This window comes from Prionailurus viverrinus, chromosome A2 (assembly GCF_022837055.1).
Source record: "Prionailurus viverrinus isolate Anna chromosome A2, UM_Priviv_1.0, whole genome shotgun sequence".
Taxonomy (NCBI): Eukaryota; Metazoa; Chordata; class Mammalia; order Carnivora; family Felidae; genus Prionailurus; species Prionailurus viverrinus.
Genome location: NC_062562.1, coordinates 140361966 through 140386202, shown reverse-complemented (window position 1 = coordinate 140386202; position 24237 = coordinate 140361966). Strand labels below are relative to the sequence as shown.

The window sequence follows — 24237 nt, the reverse complement described above, 5'->3', positions numbered from 1 at the left end:
CCACATTGGGCTCTGTGCTGACAGAGCCTGGAACCTGCTTCAGATTCTGTGTCTCCCTCTCTCTGCCCCTCCCCCACTCATACTCTGTCTCTATGTCTCTCAAAAATAAATAAAACATTTAAAATAATACTTGTATTAATAAATTGGACATTATCTTGTGATACAAGTTTTTAAGAAAATACCCAATGGGTTGATATTTTATAATCCATTTTGTTTTGTGGTTTGACACTTAATGTGGTTTTAATCTAATTTACATTTGAAGAAATTAAATGAAGTTTTACAACCATGTATCACATGTTCTTAGAAAGTTCTTGAAAGTAAACGTTGACTTCTCTGGCTATAGCATGATGAATCCTTTTTTTTTTTTTTTTGTAACGTTTATTCATTTTTGAGAAAGAAAGAGAGATGGGAGGAGTAGAGAGAAAAGGAGATACAGAATCCAAAGCAGGCTCCAGGCTCCGAGCTGTCAGCACAGAGCCTGGCACGGGGCTCGAACTCACGAACCATGGGGTCATGACCTAAGCTGAGGTTGGAGGCTTAACCAACTGAGCCACCCAAGCACCCCCATGATGAATCCTTTTTAAGTGATTAATTCTAATTGGGAACTAATGGAAACTTCTGTATCACAAACGTGTAAATATTTTGTATCTATTTGGTTAACACAGTACCAAAAGGTAAATTTTAAAAGGGGGAGAAAGGGGGCTCCTGGCTGGCTCAGTAGATAGAGCATGCAGCTCTCGGTCTTGGGGTGGTGAGTTCAAGCTCCATGTTGAGTACAGACTTTATTTAATAAAGAATTTTTTTTTCTAGGCTGGGGAGGGGGGGAAGACCTGAAAAACAATTCACTAAAAACAGTATAAAGAGAGCCCTTATGGATATGAAAAAATGTTCAAACCCATTCATTATTAGAGAAATGCAAATGAAAACAGAACTGAGATGCCGTAGCCAGACAAATCCACATTATTTTTTTTGTGTGAGTGTGATAAGAGCACTTAACACAAGATGTAGCCTCGAAGCAAAATGTTGAGTATGTAACAGAGCACTGTTAACTCTAGGCACTGTACTGCACAGTAGATCTCTAAGACTTGTTCATCTCGTATAATGAAATCTTTGCACCTTTCACTAATGCATCCCTGATTCACACTCCCCCCAGCCGTTCTGCGTCTGAATCCACCATTCCACACTCTGCTTCTAAGGATTTGACTAGTGTAGATCCTACTCAGCATAAGATCTTCTAGATTTAACCAGGTTGTGGCAAATGGCATGATTTCCCTCCTTTTTAAAGGAATTTCCATTGTATATCAATGCCCTATTTTCTTTATCCATTCATCTGCTGGTGGACATTTAGATTGCTTCCATGTCTTAGCTATTGTGAATAATGCTTCAGTGGACAGGGCAATGCAGATATCTCTTTGAGATTCTGATTTCAGTTCCTTTAGATATACTCATATCTATATATATATCTATATATAATCCTATATATATAGGATTGCTGGATCTGTGGCACTTCTATTTTTAATTTGTTGAGAAATCTCCATACTGTTTATCATAATGGCAGTAGCAATTTACATTCTCAGCAACAGTATACAAGAGTTCTCCTTTCTCTACATCTTCAACAAAATTTATCTTTTGTGGGTTTTTTTAGTAATAGCCATCCTGATAGGTGTGAGGTGATAGCTCATTGTAGTTTTGATTTGCATTCGAAAATCAAAGTATGATTAATGATGCTGAGGACCTTTTCATATGGCTGTTGGCCGTTTGTCAATCTTCTTCAGAGAAATGTCCATTCAGGTCTTCGCCCATCCTTTAATCAGATTATTTGGGTTCTCATGCTGTTGAGCTGTAGCGTTCTTTATACACTTTGGATACTAACCCTTTATCAGAGAAACTCTTTGCAAATATGTTCTCCCGTTCCATAAGTTGCCTGTTGATGGTTTCCTTTGCCATGCAGCAGCTTTTTAGTTTGATATAGTCCTATTTATGTATTTTTGCTTTTATTGTCTGTGCTTTTGGTGTAATATTCAAGATATCATTGGGTAATTGTCCCTTTTCATCTTTTTTATTCCCATGGCATTGGTTTTAATGCCTTCTCTTTCATTTATGATTTTATTTGCATCGTCTTTTTATTAGCCTAAAGTTTTCTTGGTATTGTTTATCTTTTTAAAAATTTAACTTAGTATCATTGATATCTTCTATTACTTCATATTTTCTATTTCATTTAAGCTCTAATATTTATTATTTTGTTTTTTTCCTAACTTCAGACTTAGTTATTTTTCTAATTCCTTGAAGTGTGACATGAGGTTGTTATTTGAGATCTTTCTACTTTTTTAATATAGGTGTTTATTGCTGTAAACTTCCTTCTTAGTACTACTTTTACTGCATCCCATAAATTTTGGTATATAGTGTTTTCATTTTTGTTTGTCTCAATATATTTTCTATTTCCCTTATGATTTTTTGTTTGACCCAATGGCTGTTCAAGAGTGTCTTGTTTATCTCCATATATTTGTGATTTTTCTGTCTTCCTTTTGTTACTGATTTCTGATCTCCTTCCACTGTTGTAAGAAAAGATACTTGGGGTGATTTCAAAAGTTAAGAATTTTTTGTGACTTAGTATGGGATCTCTCCTGGGTATTATTCTGTGTGTACTTGAGAAGAATGTGCAGTCTCTGGCTGGTGGGTAGAATGTTCTTTATATGTTCTTTTAGGTCCATTTGGTCTAAAGTGTTATTCAAGTCTGCTGTTTCCTTATTAATTTTCTGTGTGGAAGAGATCTATTCATTATTGAAAGTGTAGTCTTTAAAGTCTCCGAATATAATTGTATTGCTTTCTATTTCTCCCTTAAGAGTGTCAGTGTTTGTTTTATATATTTAGGTACTCTGAGCTTGGGTGCATATATATTTATAATTATTCTTTCTTGTTAGTAAATTGACTCTTTAATCATTATATAGTGACCCACTTTTTTTCTCTTACGGCAGTTTTTTACTTAAAGTCTGTTTGTTCAATGTAAGTATAACCACCCCTGCTCTTTTGGTTACCATTTGCACAGAATATCTTTTACAATACCTTCACGTTCAGCCTATGTGTGTCCTTAAATCTAAAGTCTCATAAACATAGAGTTGGATCTTTTAAAAAAAAAATTTTTTTTAACGTTTATTTATTTTTGAGACGGAGACAGAGCATGAACAGGGGAGGGTCAGAGAGAGAGGGAGACACAGAATCTGAAACAGGCTCCAGGCTCTGAGCAGTCAGCACAGAGCCCGACGTGGGGCTCGAACTCACATACCGCGAGGTCGTGACCTGAGCCAAAGTCAGACGCTCAACCGACTGAGCCACCCAGGCGCCCCGTTTTTTTTATTTATTTATTCAGTCTGTGTCTTTTGATTGGGGAGTTTAATTCATTTACACTTAAAGTAAGTATTCTTAGGTAAGGATTTACCTTTTAATTGGACTCCACACCTTTTAACAGTGGTAACAACTTAAATTTAAAACACTACACTTTTACTTACCCCACTCACACACACCTACGTTATGCCATTGATGGGAGAATTGACTTCTTCTATACTGTGTATCCATTAACAAACTTTTCTGGTAATAGTCATTATTAAAAATTTTTTTATGGTAAAAACCTTTTGTTAACACCCTTCATACTCATGAGGAGGGTAATAAAAGTTGAATTCAGACAGTTTTTATCTGTAACTGAAACTTACCATCTTGATCAGTTGACATCAGACTTCACATAGCCCAGTTACATTTATAAAGCAGAGTAACCAGTCTTTTCAAAGCATGGGATTAGTATAGACTCAAACATTTTGATAGTCTATCCTTGAAGGACTAGGAGAAAAGTATGTTCTAATCGTTTACATGAGGACTCTATGTTCTTTAACTCCCCTTACTATGTATTAAATTTGTAGTTCCCACATTAAAGAAGACCTGAGAATGTATCCCCAAAAGTGTGAGCTTAAAATACAAGGCTGCCATATTAAAATTTTTGTTGACATTAGATCTAGCAAAGGCTCTAGGGGAAAAAAAAGTGCTGACTGTAAATGCCTTCTATTTATGTACATAAGGATTTCTTAGGAAGCTTGATGCTCCATTAAAGGTATTTTTAATTCATTGGGCCAACTTCTAAAATGTATGGCACATTTAAAACCTATACCATAGTTTGCTTCTTTATATAAATCAAATAGACCTAAAGGAAGTAGACACTTAAATCTTTGTATTTCAGTATGAGTTATCTGATTTGGATTTGATTTTTCTTTACAAAACCCACACTCACTCATTAGAGTCATATTTATCTACTTAGCAGTTTAGGGAAGAACTTGGTAATTTTGTGGTTTTTGAGATTATCATTCTCTTAAAGTGCCAGTGTTTTAAAATAGTGTTCTTGTATACAATTTTACAGGCTTTTGTGGTGGAGTGCTGTTTTGTTATACAATTTTGACTTGGATTCTTTCAATTTGCATTTGTTTGTGTAATTTCAGGAGAAATACTGAACATCTGAGTCCTGGGTGATACTAATAAACTAATAATTGCAGAAGTTTTTTTTTTTTAAATACTTTCCTGGGGTTCCTGGGTGGCTCAGTCGGTTGAGTGTCTGACTTCAGCCCAGATCATGACCTCACGGCTTGTGGGTTCAAGCCCCGTGTCAGGCTCTGCCCTGACAGCTCAGAGCCTGGAGCCTGCTTCGGATTCTGTGTTACCCTATCTGCCCCTCCCCCACTCATGATCTGTCTCTCTCTCTCTCTCTGTCTCTCTCTCTCTCTCTGTCTCTCAAAAATAAACATTAAAAAAAAATTTTTTTTAAATACTTTTCTCTTTTAGATTTTATACTAGAATTAAAAGTGATTTGTTCACCCCTATTATAGTATTATATTACTATTAGTCTATGTATTTACCTTTACCAGTGAGATTTATATTTTCACATATATTTTTGTTGTTGTTGTTGTTGTTTAATGTTTATTCATTTTTAAGAGACAGAGAGAGACAGTGTGTGAGTGAGGGGCAGAGGGAGAGGGAGACACAGAATCTAAAGCAGGTTCCAGGCTCTGAGCTGTCAGCACAGAGCCTGGCATGGGGCTCAAACTCACAAACTGTGAGATCAGGACCTGAACCAAAGTGGGACACTTAACCAACCGAGCCACTCAGACGCCCCAATATTTATTTATTTATTTATTTATTTATTTATTTATTTATTTATTTATTTATTTATTTATTTCTTGAGAGACAGAGCACAAGCCGGGGAGGGGTAGAGAAAGAGAGGGAGAGAGAGAATCCAAAGCAGGCTCCGCACCATCAGTGCAGAATCCAATGCAGGGCTTGAGCTCAAAACGACAAGTTCATGGCCTGAGCTGAAATCAAGAGTAGGACGCTCAACTACCCAGGCACCCCTATATTTTCATATATGTTTGTGTTAATGTTTAGCATCCTTTGTTTCAATTTGGAAGAATGCCCTTTAGCACTTATCTGTAAAGGCAAGTCTAGTGGTAATGAGCTTTTTCAGCTTTTGTCTGGGTAAGTCTTTACTTGTCCTTCATTTTTAAAGAACAAGTTTACTGAGTATTCTTCGTTGGCGGGGTTTTTTTTTTTTTTTTTTTAGCATTTGTATGTATCTTACCATTCTCACCAAGCCACCAAGGTTTCTGCTGAGAAATCTGATAGCTTTGGTGAGGTGGTGGGGGGTGTATATGATGAATTACTTTTCTCTTGCTGCTTTCAAAATTCTCTGTCTTTGACTTTTGACAGTTTAGTTATAATGTGTCCTGGTGTGGACTTTTTTAGGTCAAGCAATTTGGTGTCCTTTAGGTTTCATGAATCTGGATGTCCATTTCCCTATCCAGGTTTGGGAGGTTTTCAGCCACTATTTCTTTTCTTTTCTTTTCTTTTTTTTAATTTTTTTAAATATTTATTTTTGAGATACAGAGTGTAAGTGGGGGAGGGGCAGAGAGAAAGGGAGACACAGAATCTGAAGCAGGCTCCGGGCTCTGAGCTGTCAGTGCAGAGCCTGACATGGGGCTCGAACCCACAAACTGAGATCATCACCTGAGCCAAAGTCTAACGCTTAACCGATTGAGCCACCCAGGTGCTGCAGCCACCATTTCTTTTAAAAAGGCTTTCTGCCCCTTTCCCTTTCTCTCCTGTCTTTGGGACTCCCATAATATCTATCACTGGTTTATTCAAAGATACCTCATAAATCCTGTAGGCATTCTTCACTTTGTTTGATTCTTTTGTTGTTATTGTTCCTCTGACTGGAGAACTTCAGATTACTTGTCTTCAAGTTCATTGATTTGATTCTTTCTTCTTGATCAACTCTGTTGAAGCTCTCCATTGAATTTTTCAGTCATTGTTCAGTTCTAGAATATTTGTTTAGTTCTTATGGTTTCTGTCTCTTTGTTGAACTTCTCGTTTTTTTAATGTTTTCCTGAACTAGTTGTTCATCTGTGTTCTCTCGTAGCTTATTGAGCTTCTTTAAGATGATATCTTTGTATTCTTTCAGGCACTTTGCAAATCTCCATGTCTTTAGGTTGGGTACTGGATCTTTATTTTGTTCTTTTGTTGATATCATGTTTCTTTGATTCTTCATGGTCCTTAAAGACTTGTGTTGGTGTCTGCACATATGAAGAAGCAGCCATCTCTTGTAGTCTCTACAGACTGGCTTCCTCAGGGAAAACCCTTCACTAATCATCCCATTAAGAGATTGTTGGTGGGCTGGTTGGTAGGGACCATGGGAGATTGGGCCTGCTGCTGGATTCCATGGGCAGGCAGTCTTGGTGCTGTGGTCCATGGTCAGACCACATGGTTTTCAAGAACTTTCTAGAAAGTAAATATTATTTTCACTCAGATAAACAGCAGATTTTTTAAAGTGAATATTGCCATGACCTAAAAGGCACTAGAAAATGCCCAGCTGACTATAAAATAATAAATAGAACATATACAGACTTGTCTTTGTAGTGTTACTGTCTAATTAAGAGGCAGAAATTAAAATATTCGCATATATAGTCATATATACAATGCCAAGACCTGCAAAATTAAAATGCTGGGCATCAGAGAGACTATGGAAGACTAGTTACGACAAAGACCATTGGAGCACCTAATTAACATCAGAGTTAAGAAATCCCTCCCTTTGAAAGTATATTTTAGCTTTACACCTTAGATTTATTTTTTAAAGTACTACAAATAAAAAAGTAGTATTTTTTAAATGTGAGAAAAAATGTTATGCACAAATTTTAAATAAGCAAATTTGGCATTGAATGAAATAGGAAATCTAAAATAGAATTAAAATGCAAAATGACATTTATCACTTCATGTTAAAAATACATGTTTAGGGGCGCCTGGGTGGCGCCGTTGGTTAAGCGTCCGACTTCAGCCAGGTCACGATCTCACGGTCCGTGAGTTCGAGCCCCGCGTCGGGCTCCAGGCTGATGGCTCAGAGCCTGGAGCCTGTTTCCGATTCTGTGTCTCCCTCTCTCTCTGCCCCTCCCCCGTTCATGCTCTGTCTCTCTCTGTCCCAAAAATAAATAAACGTTGAAAAAAAAAATTTTTAAATACATGTTTAATATATAACATTTGAAAATATAAAACAAAAAAATCTATTTCATAATTTAAGTATAACTACTTATGAATGTTTTTGTGTATTTCTACTATCGCTTTTTTCTGTGAGTTGACTTATTTTTAAATGTGTTAGGGGCGCCTGGGTGGCGCAGTCGGTTAAGCGTCTGACTTCAGCCAGGTCACGATCTCGCGGTCCGTGAGTTCGAGCCCCGCGTCGGGCTCTGGGCTGATGGCTCAGAGCCTGGAGCCTGTTTCCGATTCTGTGTCTCCCTCTCTCTCTGCCCCTCGCCCGTTCATGCTCTGTCTCTCTCTGTCCCAAAAAAAAAAAAAAAAAAAAGTTGGAAAAAAATAATAAATGTGTTACATATCCTATTTTATAGCATTCTACAGTTTCACTTTTAATGACATGTTTTCAGGTGGCAGGGTATTTGTGTGTGTTTCTAAGAAGTAATCTAATTTTACATTATTTATTTATCCTTTTATAGGCATTTGCCTGGTGGCCTGATTTATTGGCAGAGCATGCAGAGAAATTTTGGGCTTTATTCACAGTGGATATGGATACTGCACTGGAGGCCCAGCCACAAGACTCCTGGGATAGTTTTCCTCTTTTCCAACTACTTAATAATTTCCTCAGAAATGACAGTAAGCACGTGCGTTTTCTTTCATATATGAAATGGGGAGGGGAAGGTCGATGAAGAGAATGTTGTGTGAATGAATGTGTATTTATAGAGCTCTCATACTCACTGAACAAGATTGACATTGATAACATTAATGTTTTCTCAGTCTCCCTGACTTTTTCAAGCTGGGTTCTGGGGGAAACCAGTAATATGCCCAGATTTCTCCACTGGCCTCTGAAGTTCCTCTTATTTATACCCTTCTGCTTTTATCAAGAACTGATAATTATAGGCATCTTCGCTGTACCTTGTGAACCAGAAAATCTTCAGAGGTTAGCATTTCTAAAGCACTTGAGAATACTTGCATCTCTGAAAGACAACTTAGAAGTGTGCCATTATTCTAAGAATCATGCTATGTTAAGGCTTCTACTAATATGCATTCTGACAGTTTTGTTTGCCTGAGAGGGATTCGCTTCCGTAATGATGGTGTAATATTGCTGTGTGGTATGGGTTGCTCTCTCAGTATTTAGAAATTTAGGAGGATGTAAAGGTCCTCTATTGAGACATTTCTTTCCAATGCAATAACAACTTCTACAACTTTTCTGGCACATGGTCTTCTAGAAGCCAGAACAAACCTAGTTTTACATCAGAACTTTATGGGGACATTTCTTAACACACAGATTCCTAGGCCTTTCTCATGATGATTCTTTTTAAAGTACCCTTAAACCCAAGTTTGGTTACTACTGACGGCCTTTGCTTCAACACTTGCAGTGATCACAGGTCACCGGTTACCTGTTCTATCCTGTTCTTCCCATTATAGACCAAGTTGATCTCTGCCGCCCCCTCCCCTCTGCTTCTGACTTGTTCTACGTGATCGATGTAACAGCCTTGTACTATTGTGTGTTTTCTTCTCTGAGCCATTATTGCTAGGTCATTCAGTCCTTTCTCGCATGATAGTGTTTCTGTGCCCATTACCACTCTTACCACCTTCCTCTGCATAGACCTCAGTCCATGTTTCAGTATTGCTCTGGAGTGTGGTGCTGTGAAGAGCACAGTGCTCACAACGTGGCCTGAGTAACCCAGACCCCCAGGAGAGGTGCTGTCCCTCTGCCCTGTCTTTGTGCAGCTCATGCTGCTCTAACTTGCCAAGGAACTCAGTCACCCTGTGATACATTGCAAACTTAGTGTAACTTAAAACTCCAGATCCTTTTACTGCCCTCGTTCCAGGACATCACTATTATGTACTTGTAGGCTTAAACTTAAATCCATGTCTTTACATTTATCTTTGTTTTTAAAAAAAATTACTCTTGGGGCACCCAGATGGCTTGGTCAGTTAAGCGTCCGACTCTTGATTTCAGCTCAGGTCATGATCTCACAGTTCATGAGTTTGAGCCCTGGGTCGGGCTCTGCACTGACAGCATGGAACCTGCTTGGGATTCTCTATCCCTCCCTCTCTGCCTCTCCCCTGTTCCTTGTCCCCTCTTTCTCTCTCTCTCTCTCTCTCACTCAAACATTTTTAATTTTTTTAACTAAAAAACTTACTCTTTCGGTTTTGTTCCTCACTCTGCTCTGTTACATCTTACCTTTCTTTGTTGTTCATCCTTTTCAATCTCTGATAAAACTGTAACTGTTTTTGCTGGAGGGGGAAATCCACATTAATATGAAATTGTGTGTAATATTAGACTCCCCATAGACATCAGATTTAGGATGGCAGGTCAAGAACCTCCGTTATAGTAAGAGAGGTGTGATTTTTAGTAATTATTAACATGGACTGTGATGCCAGAGAGATTCACATCTGTCTCTGCCACTTGCAACTTGACCTTTGACAGTAGCTTGACCCCTGTGAACTTCAGGTTCTTCATCTATAAAGGAAGGAAAATAATAGTACATACAGTGTCATTGGTGGTGAGGATTGAACACCATAATAGTGCACATATAGTAGACACAAAATAAATATTATAGGTATTAGTCTGAAAATTTCAGTCTCGACTCTTTCAACTAATTTCATTCTCCTATCCAATTTCATTTCCAAAATATCCTACTAGAAAGCCAAAGAACTAAGCTACATTTCCTAATTCATATTTAACCACAATATCTACTGTCAGAAGTAGCTAAACCCACATTATCTGTATGTGAATCATTCATTCTGCAAATGATCCCAGCCAGCTTTTAAGTTGTACTTTGGTTCCCTCCTCCCAGCTAGCAGACTTTGAATGACCTTCTTCTTTTCCCAGTCTCTTAGCATCATTTATTTTCTGCTAAGAAATTATAAGTCAGGTTTCATATTATCTTAAGATAATAAACCTGTCAAAAATAAATATATGTGTTATTCATTAAGTCCCCAACTGAACATAAATAGTTGTAAGCTTATTTTGAGCATTGCTTTCTCCATTTGTATGAAAAAGTCAAGAATTGACCATATTTAAATTTATTTGGGAGTTCATTCAAAAATGAGGCATTTATTAATGTTCATAGTCAAACAGTAAAGGTGATGAATCATTTAACTTATTCAACATATCAGTATTTATGCATGGAGAAAACAAGTATAGGTTTCTAAGAAACCTTTGCGGGGGGACCTAAACTGCAAACTCCACTGAATTGGCCTCTTTTAATATTTATTTTTTAAGCTTATGTATTTATTTTGAGACAGAGAGAGAGTGGGGCGGGGGCGGGGGGTTGGGGGCAGAGAGAGAAGGAGAGAGAGAATCCCAAACAGGCTCCAAGCTGTCACCACAGAGTCCATGGAGCTCAATCCCATGAACCATGAGATCATGACCTGAGCCGAAGTCAAGAGTGGGACCCTCAACTGACTGAGCCACCCAGACATCCCTACTATTTATTTTTAATAAGAGTTCTTAAATTGCAGGTGTGGATTTATGAGAGTTATATCAAAAAGAACACTAAAATGAAGGGCCTCTCTCCCATGGGGCTGTGTGGGTCCCTTTTCTCTTCAACCAGGGTTGGAGGCCAAGATCAGCTCTCAAGGATCATTGTCGGGGCTGTCATGACCTAATAACCTTATTTTCCTGCCTCAGACATCTGTAGTTGCTGGGAGCTCCCACTTGGTCTATATCAGGCCACAGACACACAAGGGTCTAAAGTGGCAGCACTGGGCAGGAGGCCTCTGGCTCTCCTTAGATACTGCCAGACTCTCATGAGCTGATTGATATTAGCCTGTGTTGTCCCAAAAGTAGCTTGGCCCCCTGCCTGATCCATAGGCAGCACCTAACAAACACACCTAAACAGGGTCTCGTACGGGATTGCGTGGTGCAGGGTGGTGAGAAAGAGCCGTGAGTGGGTGCCGGAGAAGAAAGAGTACCGCGGGCATCAAGGCAAGGAGATCAGACCTGACACTCAGGAGGCCAGTTGCAAATACAAGTCCCGCTTCTAAGCCATTAGCTGCATCGAATTGGACAACTTGGGCTCCACACAGTTGCACGGGGGAGAGTTTTCTCTGTTGAAGTGCTTACTTCCATCAGCTGACAAAATAATGTTTTAGAAAAGTTTTCAAGTGCTAGCAGTTTTTCTTCACTAACAAAAGTTCTGAAAGCATCTTATTTTGTTCTAAAAGCAACAAACCACTTTCTGTAGAACTAGAAAAATAAAAAGGAACACTAAAGTGAGAATAGCAGAAAGTTAATTTTTAGCCAGACCTGCATATATTTAATTCAAAATAATTGAATTTTAAATTAAAAATTTCCCGTTTTAAACCATTTCTATAACATTGGCTACTATTAAATGCATAAAGTATAGTTTTATGTTGTGTTGTAAATTATTCAACTAAAACATGGAAGCATTTATTACTGATCTCTTTTGAGCGCTATCAGTTTTGAGGTAAGTCTAGATCTTGGCTTTGATTTTGCAGTGATTAACAGATTTGAAGAAAACATCAATTATTTCAGAGAAAAACAGCTCCTCCATGTAGTGAGGTATATAGAAAAGTTCCCCAGTGCCATAATTTCCTTTTGGTATTGGGAGCACAGTAGAGTCTGGGGAATTGAAATACAATGCAGTCACTTTCCTCTCAAACTCAGAAGTTACTATCCAAAGCCAAGACCACTGAGTATCTTGATAGTTGGTAAATTGTACTTTCTTTTTGCTATTAATTCACTCTTGATAGTAATGAAGAATATTGTTAATAATTATGTGTTTGTTTTATTAAATTCCTGAAATATTCAACGTTTATTTATTTTTTGGGACAGAGAGAGACAGAGCATGAACAGGCGAGGGGCAGAGAGAGAGGGAGACACAGAATCGGAAACAGGCTCCAGGCTCTGAGCCATCAGCCCAGAGCCTGATGCGGGGCTCGAACTCACGGACAGCGAGATCGTGACCTGGCTGAAGTCGGACGCTTAACCGACTGCGCCACCCAGGCGCCCCAATTCCTGAAATATTCAGATGGCGATTTAGTGAACTCAGTTCAAACGTTAAAATATCACCCTACCGCTGCCCCTGTATTGGCCTTTTGGAAAGCTTTAGGAAAACATACAACTTCTATCCTTTTAATTCCCCCTAGAAACAAAGAGCCTCACATCAGTACTATGGCATGACAGTTTTTTCCACATTGACCCAATTAACGTTAGAGTCCAAATTATAATTAATTACAACTTTAACCAGGAGTAAAGGAAACAGATCACTCTGAAATGTCCAGTCTTGGAACGGGAGAGAATTTGCTAAATAACGGTGCTTACTGTTAGCCCACATGTGGTACACAACTAATTATATACTATAGATTTTAAATGGTTGTGACTTATAATAATGTTGCATGCTTATGTTGGCATTCCCAAAATAAAAATTACTGACACACCTCAAAGTAGTGGAGGTACGGGTTAAAAATTTTACTTCATTTATTTGTGCCTTGAAAACTTGGTAGCCGAGTTGTTTTGCGTTTTTTTAATGAATAATTCAATATGTCCCCATTGGTTGTTTCCCATCTTTCTTAATGCTTGGATTTTTTTTTTTTAAACGTTTATTTATTTTTGAGACAGATAGAGACAAAGCATGAACAGGGTAGGGTCAGAGAGAGAGGGAGACACAGAATCTGAAACAGGCTCCAGGCTCTGAGTGGTCAGCACAGAGCCCGACGCGGGGCTCGAACTCACGGACTGCGAGATCATGACCTGAGCCGAAGTCGGCTGCCCAACCAACTGAGCCACCCAGGCGCCCCTGCTTGGATATTTTTAAAATAGGTGTTTATCTTTTGGAAAGGGGACAGGATTTTAGAGCTCTCCATTTTCCAGCCTAGGAAAGTAAATCCCTAAGAGGTGATGTGGCCAGGCAGGAGCTGGCTGTTGGGAGTCACAGACAGAGGTGAGCAGGAGCCCGCCCCCTTGGTCTCCAGTTCCGTCTTGGCCTGTGCAAACAAAAACAGATTCTGGGGCACTTACAAAATAATATAATTTTTTAAAGGAAGACAGGAGATTCCATGAAGTTTTGTTTTCACCTCAGAAAATTTTCATAAAGCCCTTGAGTTGTGGGGGCAGAGGAAGAGAGTTGGTCAAAGGGTACAGAATCAGATAAATGGTATATGTTGTCCTATCACGTATGATATGAAACGTCCACAATGAGAATGCCAGGGACTGAACTAATTAGTTGGGGGAAAGATTCAAGACAGCAGATTCAGTTTCTGTTGTAAGGAGGAGAAAAATTCTGTCGGGGTCATGCGTCTTTCCGTAGAGTTGGGCATGATTGGGGAAAGTCTTAGCCTTAAGAACCCTTGGAGATGAAATGTAGCTTTCCTCCAGGGAAGAGTATCAGCTGCACCATAATTTTAGCAACTGTCCCCAATCTCCCGCCCCTCACAGACTCACCCACTGATTCCCAGAGCAGGACTGATGATGAAAACAAACTCCGGCTCCTTCATTTCTGTCCAGAAAAGACTGAGCTCCCGCTCGTCCCTCCATCCTACCTCCGTCCACCCTGATCCACTCCCCCTGCCCCAACTAAAGAGATAATTAGGTGGGTAATTACTTTAAATGGTATCTAAGGAAACAATTTTGAGAAAGAGATGTATTAAAGTTGAGGGAAAATAAATGTTTTCATAATGAAGCAATTAGCATGATAGTTAAATGATGCTGTGCGACTCTAACGCTAGTACAAATAGATTCTACCCTTGCGTGCTGTCTGCCACAATTGTCCTGTCGATAATAGATATGGCAAGTGACCGCTTCTGACAAATGAAAGCCATCTGCAAATGGCACAAATCATTTCTTTCAGCACTACTGAAAGGCAAACCCTTAGAGCTAGTCACCTTTTAATCTGTGGATATGTTAGCAAGTGGCAAATGACCATTCTTTTGGGAACTGATTCCCAAGTGAAAAATACCACGGTGCTTCTTCTTTAATTAACAGCCTTTTCACATTGCTAGCACATTAAAGCCATCCTGAAGAACACCCGTGCTTATATAATCAATGTCACAGCGTCTCTGCCTAAACGAATAATAAATGTTCGGGCTCTGCACTAAGTGAAAACCTATTCTCCAAGACTTTCACCTTCATAAAGATGGGCTCATAAAAATCGAAAAAGGAAAAATTGGAATGTGGTCTCATGAGGATAAAAAGGCTAGTGTTAATAATTAACAAGGAGAGTGAAGTGGAGTCAAATTAGCCATAATAGAGCCCAGAGTGACTGGCAAAGTCACCTCTCATTATCAAAAAACTCATTAAGAAATGAAGAAGTGGAAATCCCGCTGGGTTATTCTCACACTTAGGCTGTATCAGAGATTATTTTTCAGATTTCTTTCAAATGAAGAATGGTTAGGTCACCATATTGTATATTAGGTTAATCTTCAAGCTTTGAAATATGGAGGGCTGACACCTGCGTGTTATCCTGTCTCAAGCACTTAAATGAGCCGTGCATCTGAAATTCACGAATTGGTGTTTATAGATACATCTGTACATACATCTACGAGGCACAATGCAGAAAGGATATGACTTCTAGATGACAACAGGGCTGTGTGCCAGCCTAGTTTTATAGATAGGCACTTTTACAAACGATGAGATGACCACAAAAATGCAAAAATGTATTTAACTCCAGTTTCCAGAGTTGACTGAATGCAAAATTACATGTCAGAATGTGTTCTGCCAGTGTGTAGAGTAAAATAAATGTAAAAGCCAGCAGTCACTAGCCTTTTTTTTTTGTAGTTGAGTTCCACAGTGTTGCTCTAGATTCTTTACCACATGTAGACATCTAAAATTTTCAGTCTGATTTTTATATTTTCATGAGAACTTAATGCCTGAAAAAAAATAACCTGCTCTAAAATGCCTACGTGTCCCTCACAGTAGATTTGCAGAAAGCTCTGTAACCCCTACGGCCATGAGCATCAAGAAGCCTACACTTGAGGGTTGTTGATCACGTTACAGCCGAACTCAATTGTTTTCATCACCTAGGGCAGGCATTGAGGAACATAATCCCAGTCAGAAAACTGTATGTAACTGGAATAAAATTACAGACTTCTCCATTTGGATTGTTTATTAATCTCATAAAAGACAGCATGAGAAGAGCAGGACCATGAGACTTCATTGTCTATGTTTGCCCTAAGCCTTGGTTAATGTTTATATCGGGTTTTTTCCTGAATTCTGCAACAAACATGTACTGAATACCTAAAATTTACAAGTCCCAGTCACTTTGCAGAAACTTGGATTAAAAAACAGTCCTGGCCCTTGAAAAGCTTATCATCTAGTAGAGCATATGGACATATATGCCTTACTGACTATAATGCAATAGATTGTAGAAATAGAACTCAATTATGTGTACTGTACTATGGCATCTTTAATTATAGTTTTAAACTCGGATTTGTTGGATTTGGGGCTGCTGTCCAAAATATAGGAAACATAACACCAGTGCTATCGCTCCGTAGGTAGGTTAGGCAGATACGTAGGTAGGTAGGTAGATAGATAATTTTTAACAAGTGCACCAAGGAGAAAGGAAGAATTGGATGTGGTTTTAGGAGGTCGTTATGCTTGTAATTGTACAAATTAAATATTACCAAACTATATAGATTTACTTATTAAGCTTTTAATTAAAAGGAAAATAAAACCCAGTGAGTTTCCTATTCTACTTAAACTTCGAAGGGACACTCTCAGAGTTTCCTTTAGGCAGTGGATATTTATTGGTATTTATTCAGTAAACACACATTTATGTAGTGCCTATTTAATGTGCCAGATTCTTGGCTGGTGCTATTCCTAGATCTCAGAGGATTTTTTTTGTTGTTTCGCTGTGTGTATTTTCTTCCTTGTACATCATTCTGTTTTAGACTGAAATCTTCCTGACTTTTCTCCTGAAGCCCTTGTTCAGATTTCAGTGATCCTCATTGTATACATTTGTCAACTAATTTTATGTCTTAGTCTCCTGGGTTTTCACTGTGCAGGATCCATACAGTTTGTAGTCCCTTGAATAATTGTTGTTTTATGGCAAAGTCTTGTTTTTATTGTGGTCAGTGCTGTTTATTTTGCTGGTCATGAATTACTAGTTTCCTTCTCAAATGGCTATTTAGAATTTTAGGAGAAGTCATTCACCCTAGTAATCCATTAATGCTGACTAATTGGAAGGGGGTGGTACAGTATAAAATTGGATTAAATGGGCTCAGGAGTCACCAGCATATTTTTACCCTAAAAAGAATACAGGAACTCTTTTATCTGCTTATTCTTCACTTGTCCAGTGATTACTATCTCAGTAATTGTTATTAATTGGATCATAGTTTATATTCTTAGATGAAATCTTACTATTAAAAGCCTATGACAAGTACTTTTGTAAATGTAAGACTCTTTTTGGTATGTAAATAATCAACATTAATTTATTAATTATTGGGATGCTCAAAATAATTGGGCACATCCGCATTCCTAGTTTACCTTTTGTTTAAGCCTTTTGCTTCCTTTTTGCCATTTCTAATTGTACTGTTCAGCTAGATGTCATTGATGCTTCATTATTTTCTGACAAGGTGGTATTGGGAAACATGGAATCTTTGAGGGGAAAATGATTATTTAACAAAGTAGATGCTGGGTCCTCCACTTACATTCTCGTAACCACTATTTTAGACTCCTTCCAAGCAGTCCTTTCTGCTTCCACACCTCGGATATAATGTCAGAAGCATTCTTGGAGGAGGCCACATTGAGGAGTTGCCTCTTGGAATAAGCTGTTAGAAGGGGTGCCCTGCAGAGGCTTGATCTGGACAGGTGGCAGCCCCAAATCGCAGCCTACCCTTACTAAACCGTATGGAGAAGATAGAAGCACTCATTCTGATGCCTGGGGCTCCATAGTAAGAGGGCGTTTGATGGTGTCTGATAGGAGTGGAATGCAAACTGGCATATGGGCAACTGAGAAAAAGAGCATGCATTTACATACACAAGTACAGTGTCCTGTGTGTTTCTCTAGTCTTGCCTTTTGACCCGAAGCTTTCGCTTTTCTTTCTTGCTCCTTCTGCATTTTTTCTGTATTTCTTTTCTTCTCTCTCTTCCTCCTTCTCTCCATCCCTCCCTTCTCCACCACGCGCCACCCCCCCCCGCACCTTTCCTGAGTCTAATTACCAAAGAAATAATACTGCTAATTGCCAGTTTTCTAAAACTTTGGAAAATGGGTCTATAATTTGATTTTTAAAAAATAAAAAGGAACACCCTGAGGCAACATGAGCAGACTTTTGTCCAGAAGTAAGCATTTGTGACAGGTCTTAGGAAATAGAGAAAACCTCCCTTTTCTCCTAATCTTCAGGATGTGTTAGTTTGCTACCAAGAGTCATGACTGAACAGAAAAAATACTCCTCTTGCCACATTCATTAAGATAAGAGACATAAAATAGCCACATTCATATCCAGTAGAATTTTTAGTAGTCTGGTCTTAGACATCTGGACTACCCTATTTTAAATAAGATATTCAAGGACACGTGAGTAGCTCAGGTTTAGCTTCTGATTTCAGCTCAGGTCATGATCTCACGGTTTGTGAGTTTGAGCCCCACATCAGGCTCTGTGCTCTGTCGTTTTAAGGTATGGCATGGATGGCCTTCATGTCATGCAAAGACTTTTAGAGTTTGTTGCTGATGATCCACTAAAGGTTTACAGTCTTTAGGAAGGACATTACTAGTTTTATATATTTGCAAGCCCCTCTGCTTGAGATTTGATTGACAAAGAGAAAATATGGATCCTGGAGACCAGGAAAGAGATTACTGCACTAGGCAAGGCAGGAGATAAGAAGGCTGGAGGAAGTAGGGCAACAGCAGTGACGATAAAGAGAGGGAGGGATGTGTTGAGATGGATATTAAGGATGCAAAGTACATAGGTCTTGATTACTCTTTGGATGTAAAAAGTAAAAGCCAAGCAGGTAGTACAGTCACCAGCTTCAGATATAGTGATCTGGTGGACAGTCTCTGCTTTCACTCCCATGATGGGAATATGAGAGAAACAGGCTTATTTAACAAGTTGGTGAATTCAGGGCTTAGCAAGTGTATTAAAAAAGAGAGCTCTTGCTAGAAATACATTTGAGTCAACTGGTACTTAATCTTAGAATCATTATAACATTTAATAACAACATTGAGTATTGATTCTCCTATGTGCTTCATTTTAACAAACTAAGCATGACTTAATAACCACCATACATAATCTCTAAATGCATAATAAAGTAGCGTTTGGCTTGATGAGGTAGAGTTACTCTCATTTGTAGATGTAATGATTTCATAGGGGCGTGTGTGTTTTGGTCTTGGACTAGTTAAAAATAACGATAGTGCTTAACAGCACCTGAGATGTAGAGCCTGTGGCTCTTTGCATTTTTTTTTTTTTACATTTTTATTTATTTTTGAGAGACAGAGTGCAAGCAGAGGAGGGGGCAGAGAGAGAGAGAGGGAGACACAGAATCTGAAGCAGGCTCCAGGCTCTGAGCGGTCAGCACAGAGCCCGACGCAGGGCTGGAACCCATCAACTGTGAGATCAAGACCTGAGCCGAAGTCAAACACTTAACCGACTGAGCCACCCAGGTGTCCCTGCATTTTTTTATTAGTAGCCCACATAAATTAAAGGTTAGGCTATAGTCTAGCTACATAGCAATGTGAAATTGTCCAGCTTTCGATGCATATTATAAGCACATTGAATATTTTCAGTGTTCATTCATTTTTCACTTCATTGAGTCTAATAGTTCTGTTCAATCTCTTGACTTATTCATAGTGTAACTGAGTTTTTCAAAATTCTAATTCTAAAAACATAATTCATCTAAGATGTGGAGTAATGTGTTTGTCATTTGCAAGATTTTTCTACCTAAAATAACCTCTACTTTTCTAAGTCTTAAAAGATGCTGATAGGCTGCTGGTAGGTTGGATGAATGATGAATGGATGCATACACAGATAATAGTTTATGGTTATGTAAATTGAGAGGTGGCAGTATTATACTCTATGGAGGTTAAGGGCTCTTGTTCTATTGTTTAATGACTAGATGGCTTTGCCACATGCCCCCTAAATCCTCTGTGCCTCAGTTTCCTTATTGATAAGACTAAAAAAAATAATAATAGTGCTTCTATCATAGAGTTTTTGTAATGATTAAATGAGAGAATGCATATAAAAGACTTAGCACTGTGCTTGACACTCCAAAAATTCTGGCAAGGAGGAGGAAGAAGGAGGAGAGTTGTTAAGTGGAGATCCAATAAATTCAGATAGGGGTGTATTTTTTAATTTTCTTACCACAGTGACTTAGGTGGCTTGAGAGAGAATATTTCATCCTTAATGTTCAACATCCTTATTTAGGTGACATTTGGCAAAAGGAACTGAATTACGTGATCTATAGTACCTTGAGTTCTTTGATTGAAACTCTAGGAATAAATAAAGCTCTTTTCAGTGTGCTAATGAAAACATCATTAAGATAACATTAGTCTCCTAAGTAAGACATTTATCTTTAAATATGATTATCATTCCCACTTTAATAGGAAATCTTTTCGCATATAGATAACCCAGAAAAAAAACCTACTTAACCACAAAAAATACTAAACCAAATTAACTAGAAATAGGAAAAAAAAAACAGGGTTGTATTTTCCTCTGCATTTAGAATTTTTTCCAACCCCACTTTTACATGTCCGTAGTTTTCCAGCCTCTGACAAATTTCAGAATCCATTAAAGCAGTATTCATGCCACTATGGTAAGCATCACATACTTTGCCCAAGTTTTAAAACACTATTTAGCTTTTGGGGTATTTTTGCCATGAGGAAGATTTATGTGGGAAATTGGCATATTTAGTGGAGTATTTTATATGACATTACTATTAAAGTTACTAGTTATTAGATTTTGTACACAGGCACACACAGCTATTCAGATCCATAGAAGTGAATGGGAGTCCTGAAGAACTTTCCCCCATCTTTCACCTCTGCTGCTCTAATCCCAGTCCCCATTCATCATCACCGTCACCCTTTACCTGGTCTATTGCAGTGAAGCACTGAGCACTGAGTACCTTCTTTGCTTCCCCCCCGCCCCGCCTTGGTCATCCACTCCCATCTTCCACACAGCTGCCAGACACATTCTGTCGTGTCACTCCTCTGCTTAATAATAATAAAAATAATGATGCTTCCCTGAGGACCCACGTCCTACCATCTAGACATCACCTTGCACTATTCTTTCCCTGTCTCTCACCCTACTCCTGCCACACTGGCTTTCTCGTCCTTCTAGAAGTGCATCTGCTTATACCCTGCCTAGAACTTTCATACCAGCTCTTCTCTCTACCTGGAGACCTTCCCTCCAAATCTTCTGTGAATGCCACCCTGTCATTTAGGCTCAATTAAAAGACTATCTCTTCAGAAATACCTTTGCCAACCATGATGTATATTTTGAAATGAATATGTTTTCACTTTGAGAGTCAAAAAAACATCACAGCTGGGTTTAAGATATGTTCACTTGAGAAACAAACATGTACCATCATCTAAAAAATTTCAAATTATTTATTGAATATTACGTAACATTGCTTAGTATTTTCCTATAGATTCTCTGTTCTTTCATGGTGCAACTTAGACACATACTGGCTGTCTTAGTCCATTCAGGCTGTTACAACAGAGTACCAGAGATTGGGTGGCTTATAAACAACAGAAATATATTTCTCACAGTTTTGGGGGCTGGGAAGTCCAAGATCAGAGTGCCCACAGATTCAGTGTCCGGTGAGAACTTGCTTCCTAGATGGCCATCTTTGAGCTGTGTCCTCAATGGCAAAAGGGTCGAAGGATTTCTCTGGGATCTCTTTTATGAGGGTACTAATCCTGTTCATGAGGACTCTGCCCTCGTGACCGAATCATCCCTTCAAGGCTCTACCTCCTAATACGATTACATTGGAAGTTAGGATTTCAACCTATGAATTTGTCAGGGGAGTGGATGGGTGGGACACAAAGAGTGTATAGATAACACTGAGCGTCTTCTAATCAAATTATGTCCTGTGCATAGAAAGCATCCACCTTCTGGTATAGGGAGGTGCACCTTACCTACTACCTACTTACTAAACAGTCCTGTCCCAGTAGCACAAATTCTAAGACCTCTACAACTGCTGTAAGTAGGGTGTTCCACAGTAGAATTCATTAAAGACAAATGGACACCTGGAAAAGGCAGGGGATATGCTGTTTTCAAAGACTCGTGTGGAAAATTGGGTAACAAGAAAATCCACAAATAACTGAAAAGTTCATGAATCAGATTAGACATTCCCAAGGCCACAGTCACCCTCCTGGTGAATTAAATAAGTGTATCTCTTACAAGTAATCAAGCTTAGCTCTTAGAATTAAATGGGTTTAGCTCTTTGTGATACACAGTATAGCACAGGGATTGTAACGCTCTTTATCACTATATTTACATGTGTCAAGACCTTCAGTGTATCCAACAGCTCCCTTGAATCTCTAGCAAGTAGTCCTATGCCTCATGTGTTAAACCTCTTAGAAAGTAAAAACATACCACCTGCCAGGAACATTTTATAGAGATATAATCTATTTGCAGTTTTGACAGCCATGCTTAGGAGGTTGATTATACTTCTTGATTAGCTTTCATGATATATTCAATATGAGGAGCAAGACCCATTATCATCTATGTCAGTTCTTCTGTGTCAGACTCTTCCAGGAAATGTTTTTTTCACCCCTGTTTCCCAAATGCCTGATGCGATCCCTCTGACAAACATATTTCTGCTTGACTATTTCAGCACTTTTGCGTAATGGAAAATTTCACAAACACTTGCAAGAGATCTTTGTGCCCTTGGTTGTTCGCTACGTGGATCTCATGGAGTCCTCCATTGCCCAGTCAATTCACAGAGGCTTCGAGCAAGAGACGTGGCAGCCTGTCAAGTGGGTATCTTGCCTGGTGTCCATGGAACATCTGTCTCTTCAATCCTGACCTTATGACTTTACACGTGGCCGTCTGTAGTTCTTGCTTATGGTGGTCCCTTCCCACGTTGTTTGTTTCTTTACAGGAATATCGCCAACAGTCTTCCCAATGTAGCTCTTCCAAAAGTTCCAAGTCTGCCTCTTAATCTTCCACAGATTCCTAGCTTTTCTACTCCTTCGTGGATGGCTTCTTTATATGAGTCCACGTGTGTATTCCTCACTTATTTCCTGGTGGTGCGTGAGCTAGTGCATGGCCTGGGCTGTGTTCTGTGCACATGTGTTTAGATTGCATGGCATTTATCATCGTTGGTTGAGGGACACTATGTTTTGGTTTTGTTTGAGTTTTTAAGCTATTAAGCTAAGCTTAGCATAGCGATGATAAATGATGCAGTTTTGTTTTTTTTTTTAACACTCATTGGATTGATGTAGCCTATATGTAATCTGTTGGTCCGAGGTCATTTTGCGACCCAGGTTGTAGACTCCAGCCTAAATCATAGAGTTCAGGCAATCAATGTGGTACCAGTATGTCTAGGAACCTTAGTTGGCTCCAGCTTTGTTACTTCCCACATAGGTTCTCTTGCACATGTAGAAAACCATTGTAAGAACAGTTTCAAGAATATAATCCTTTTTTCTTAGTCTCACTTTTAAAGAAATATTGTAGGTTGCAGAGAAGTGATTGTCCTTTATTTCCTAACACGAGCAAATTCTTCTTTTGTCCTTTCACATATCAGTTGATGTGACCCGTTATTTTTAAATAATCTGTGTATCTTTAAAAACTGTATTTATTAACTCCACCTTGTGATAAGCCTACCAATTGCAGATTTGGTAACTAAGGGTCATTAAAACAAAAAGGACACAGGCTTTGAAATTGAGCAGCACTGAATTTAGACCCTTGCTCGTTATTCATTAAGTTCTCTCCTACCCTCAGTTTCCTCAGCTCTGAAATGGTTATGATACGTAATTTAAAGACATTTTTGTGAGAAGAAACAAGGGGGGAGAAAACTATGAAAAGTTCCTGGCACACCCTAGGCTCTCAATCATAATAACTACTCCTATTCTACATTATGATTTTATTGTCATTATTACTGTCATCAGTCATCATTATTCATGATTGTATAGTTTTCAAAAATATGAGCCTCATAGGCAACAGATGAACTCAATAATAGTCCATGTTTTGCCCAAGATCTCCCATGAAGTCAACTAGAAAGAATAATACTAGAGGAAGAAAAATAGCTACCATTTATTGAGCATTTATTATGTCCCAGTTACAGTGCCAAATCCTTTATCTCATTTAAGCCTTATAACAACCCTGTGAGGTAAATGTCATTGTCCCCGTTTTACAGTTAAGGAAACCAAGTCCTAAAGAAGGTAAGAAACAGAACCTGCCCGGGGTTTCACAGTAAGTGAGTGACAGAGGTGAGCTTCGAATTGAGGTCTGCCTCACTCCTCTCATTTATGTATCAGGCTTCCAGAGAATATACTAGCTAAGAACTTGTCCAGCATCCTGTGTGCCAGTCCTCCCACCACTGTTAAACCTGCTCCCAGTCAAGGCTGCATACGTTCAAGAAAAGAAAGACCAAGAAAGAGAAGAATAACTTGCGAGACTGCTTAGCAATACTTCTCTAAGTTAAACATCGTCACTGTGCCTGTGCTAATTATTAGGATATTGGGTTACATGTGAATCTTTATCAGGCAAATGCTTTGGGCACTTACGGTGTATAGAGTGGTGTGTGTGTGTGCTTGGCAATTATCTAGGAAGTAT

At 38.8% G+C, this 24237-nt stretch overlaps 1 protein-coding gene and 1 non-coding gene across 9 annotated transcripts in view; both read left to right on the top strand.

Annotated features, from left to right (window-relative positions):
• CADPS2 (calcium dependent secretion activator 2) overlaps window positions 1–24237 on the top strand; it is a 540052-nt gene that overhangs the window by 451913 nt on the left and 63902 nt on the right. For all 8 annotated transcript variants that reach the window (XM_047839630.1, XM_047839625.1, XM_047839616.1 and 5 more), the window contains 2 exons: window positions 8034–8190; window positions 22295–22436. In XM_047839630.1, coding sequence (XP_047695586.1) covers window positions 8034–8190; window positions 22295–22436 — 299 coding nt within the window. The remainder of the gene's footprint in view (window positions 1–8033; window positions 8191–22294; window positions 22437–24237) is intronic.
• On the top strand, window positions 11074–11203 carry LOC125161406 (small Cajal body-specific RNA 20). The gene has a single exon (XR_007150609.1). It is a non-coding gene; the product is annotated as a small Cajal body-specific RNA 20 (non-coding RNA).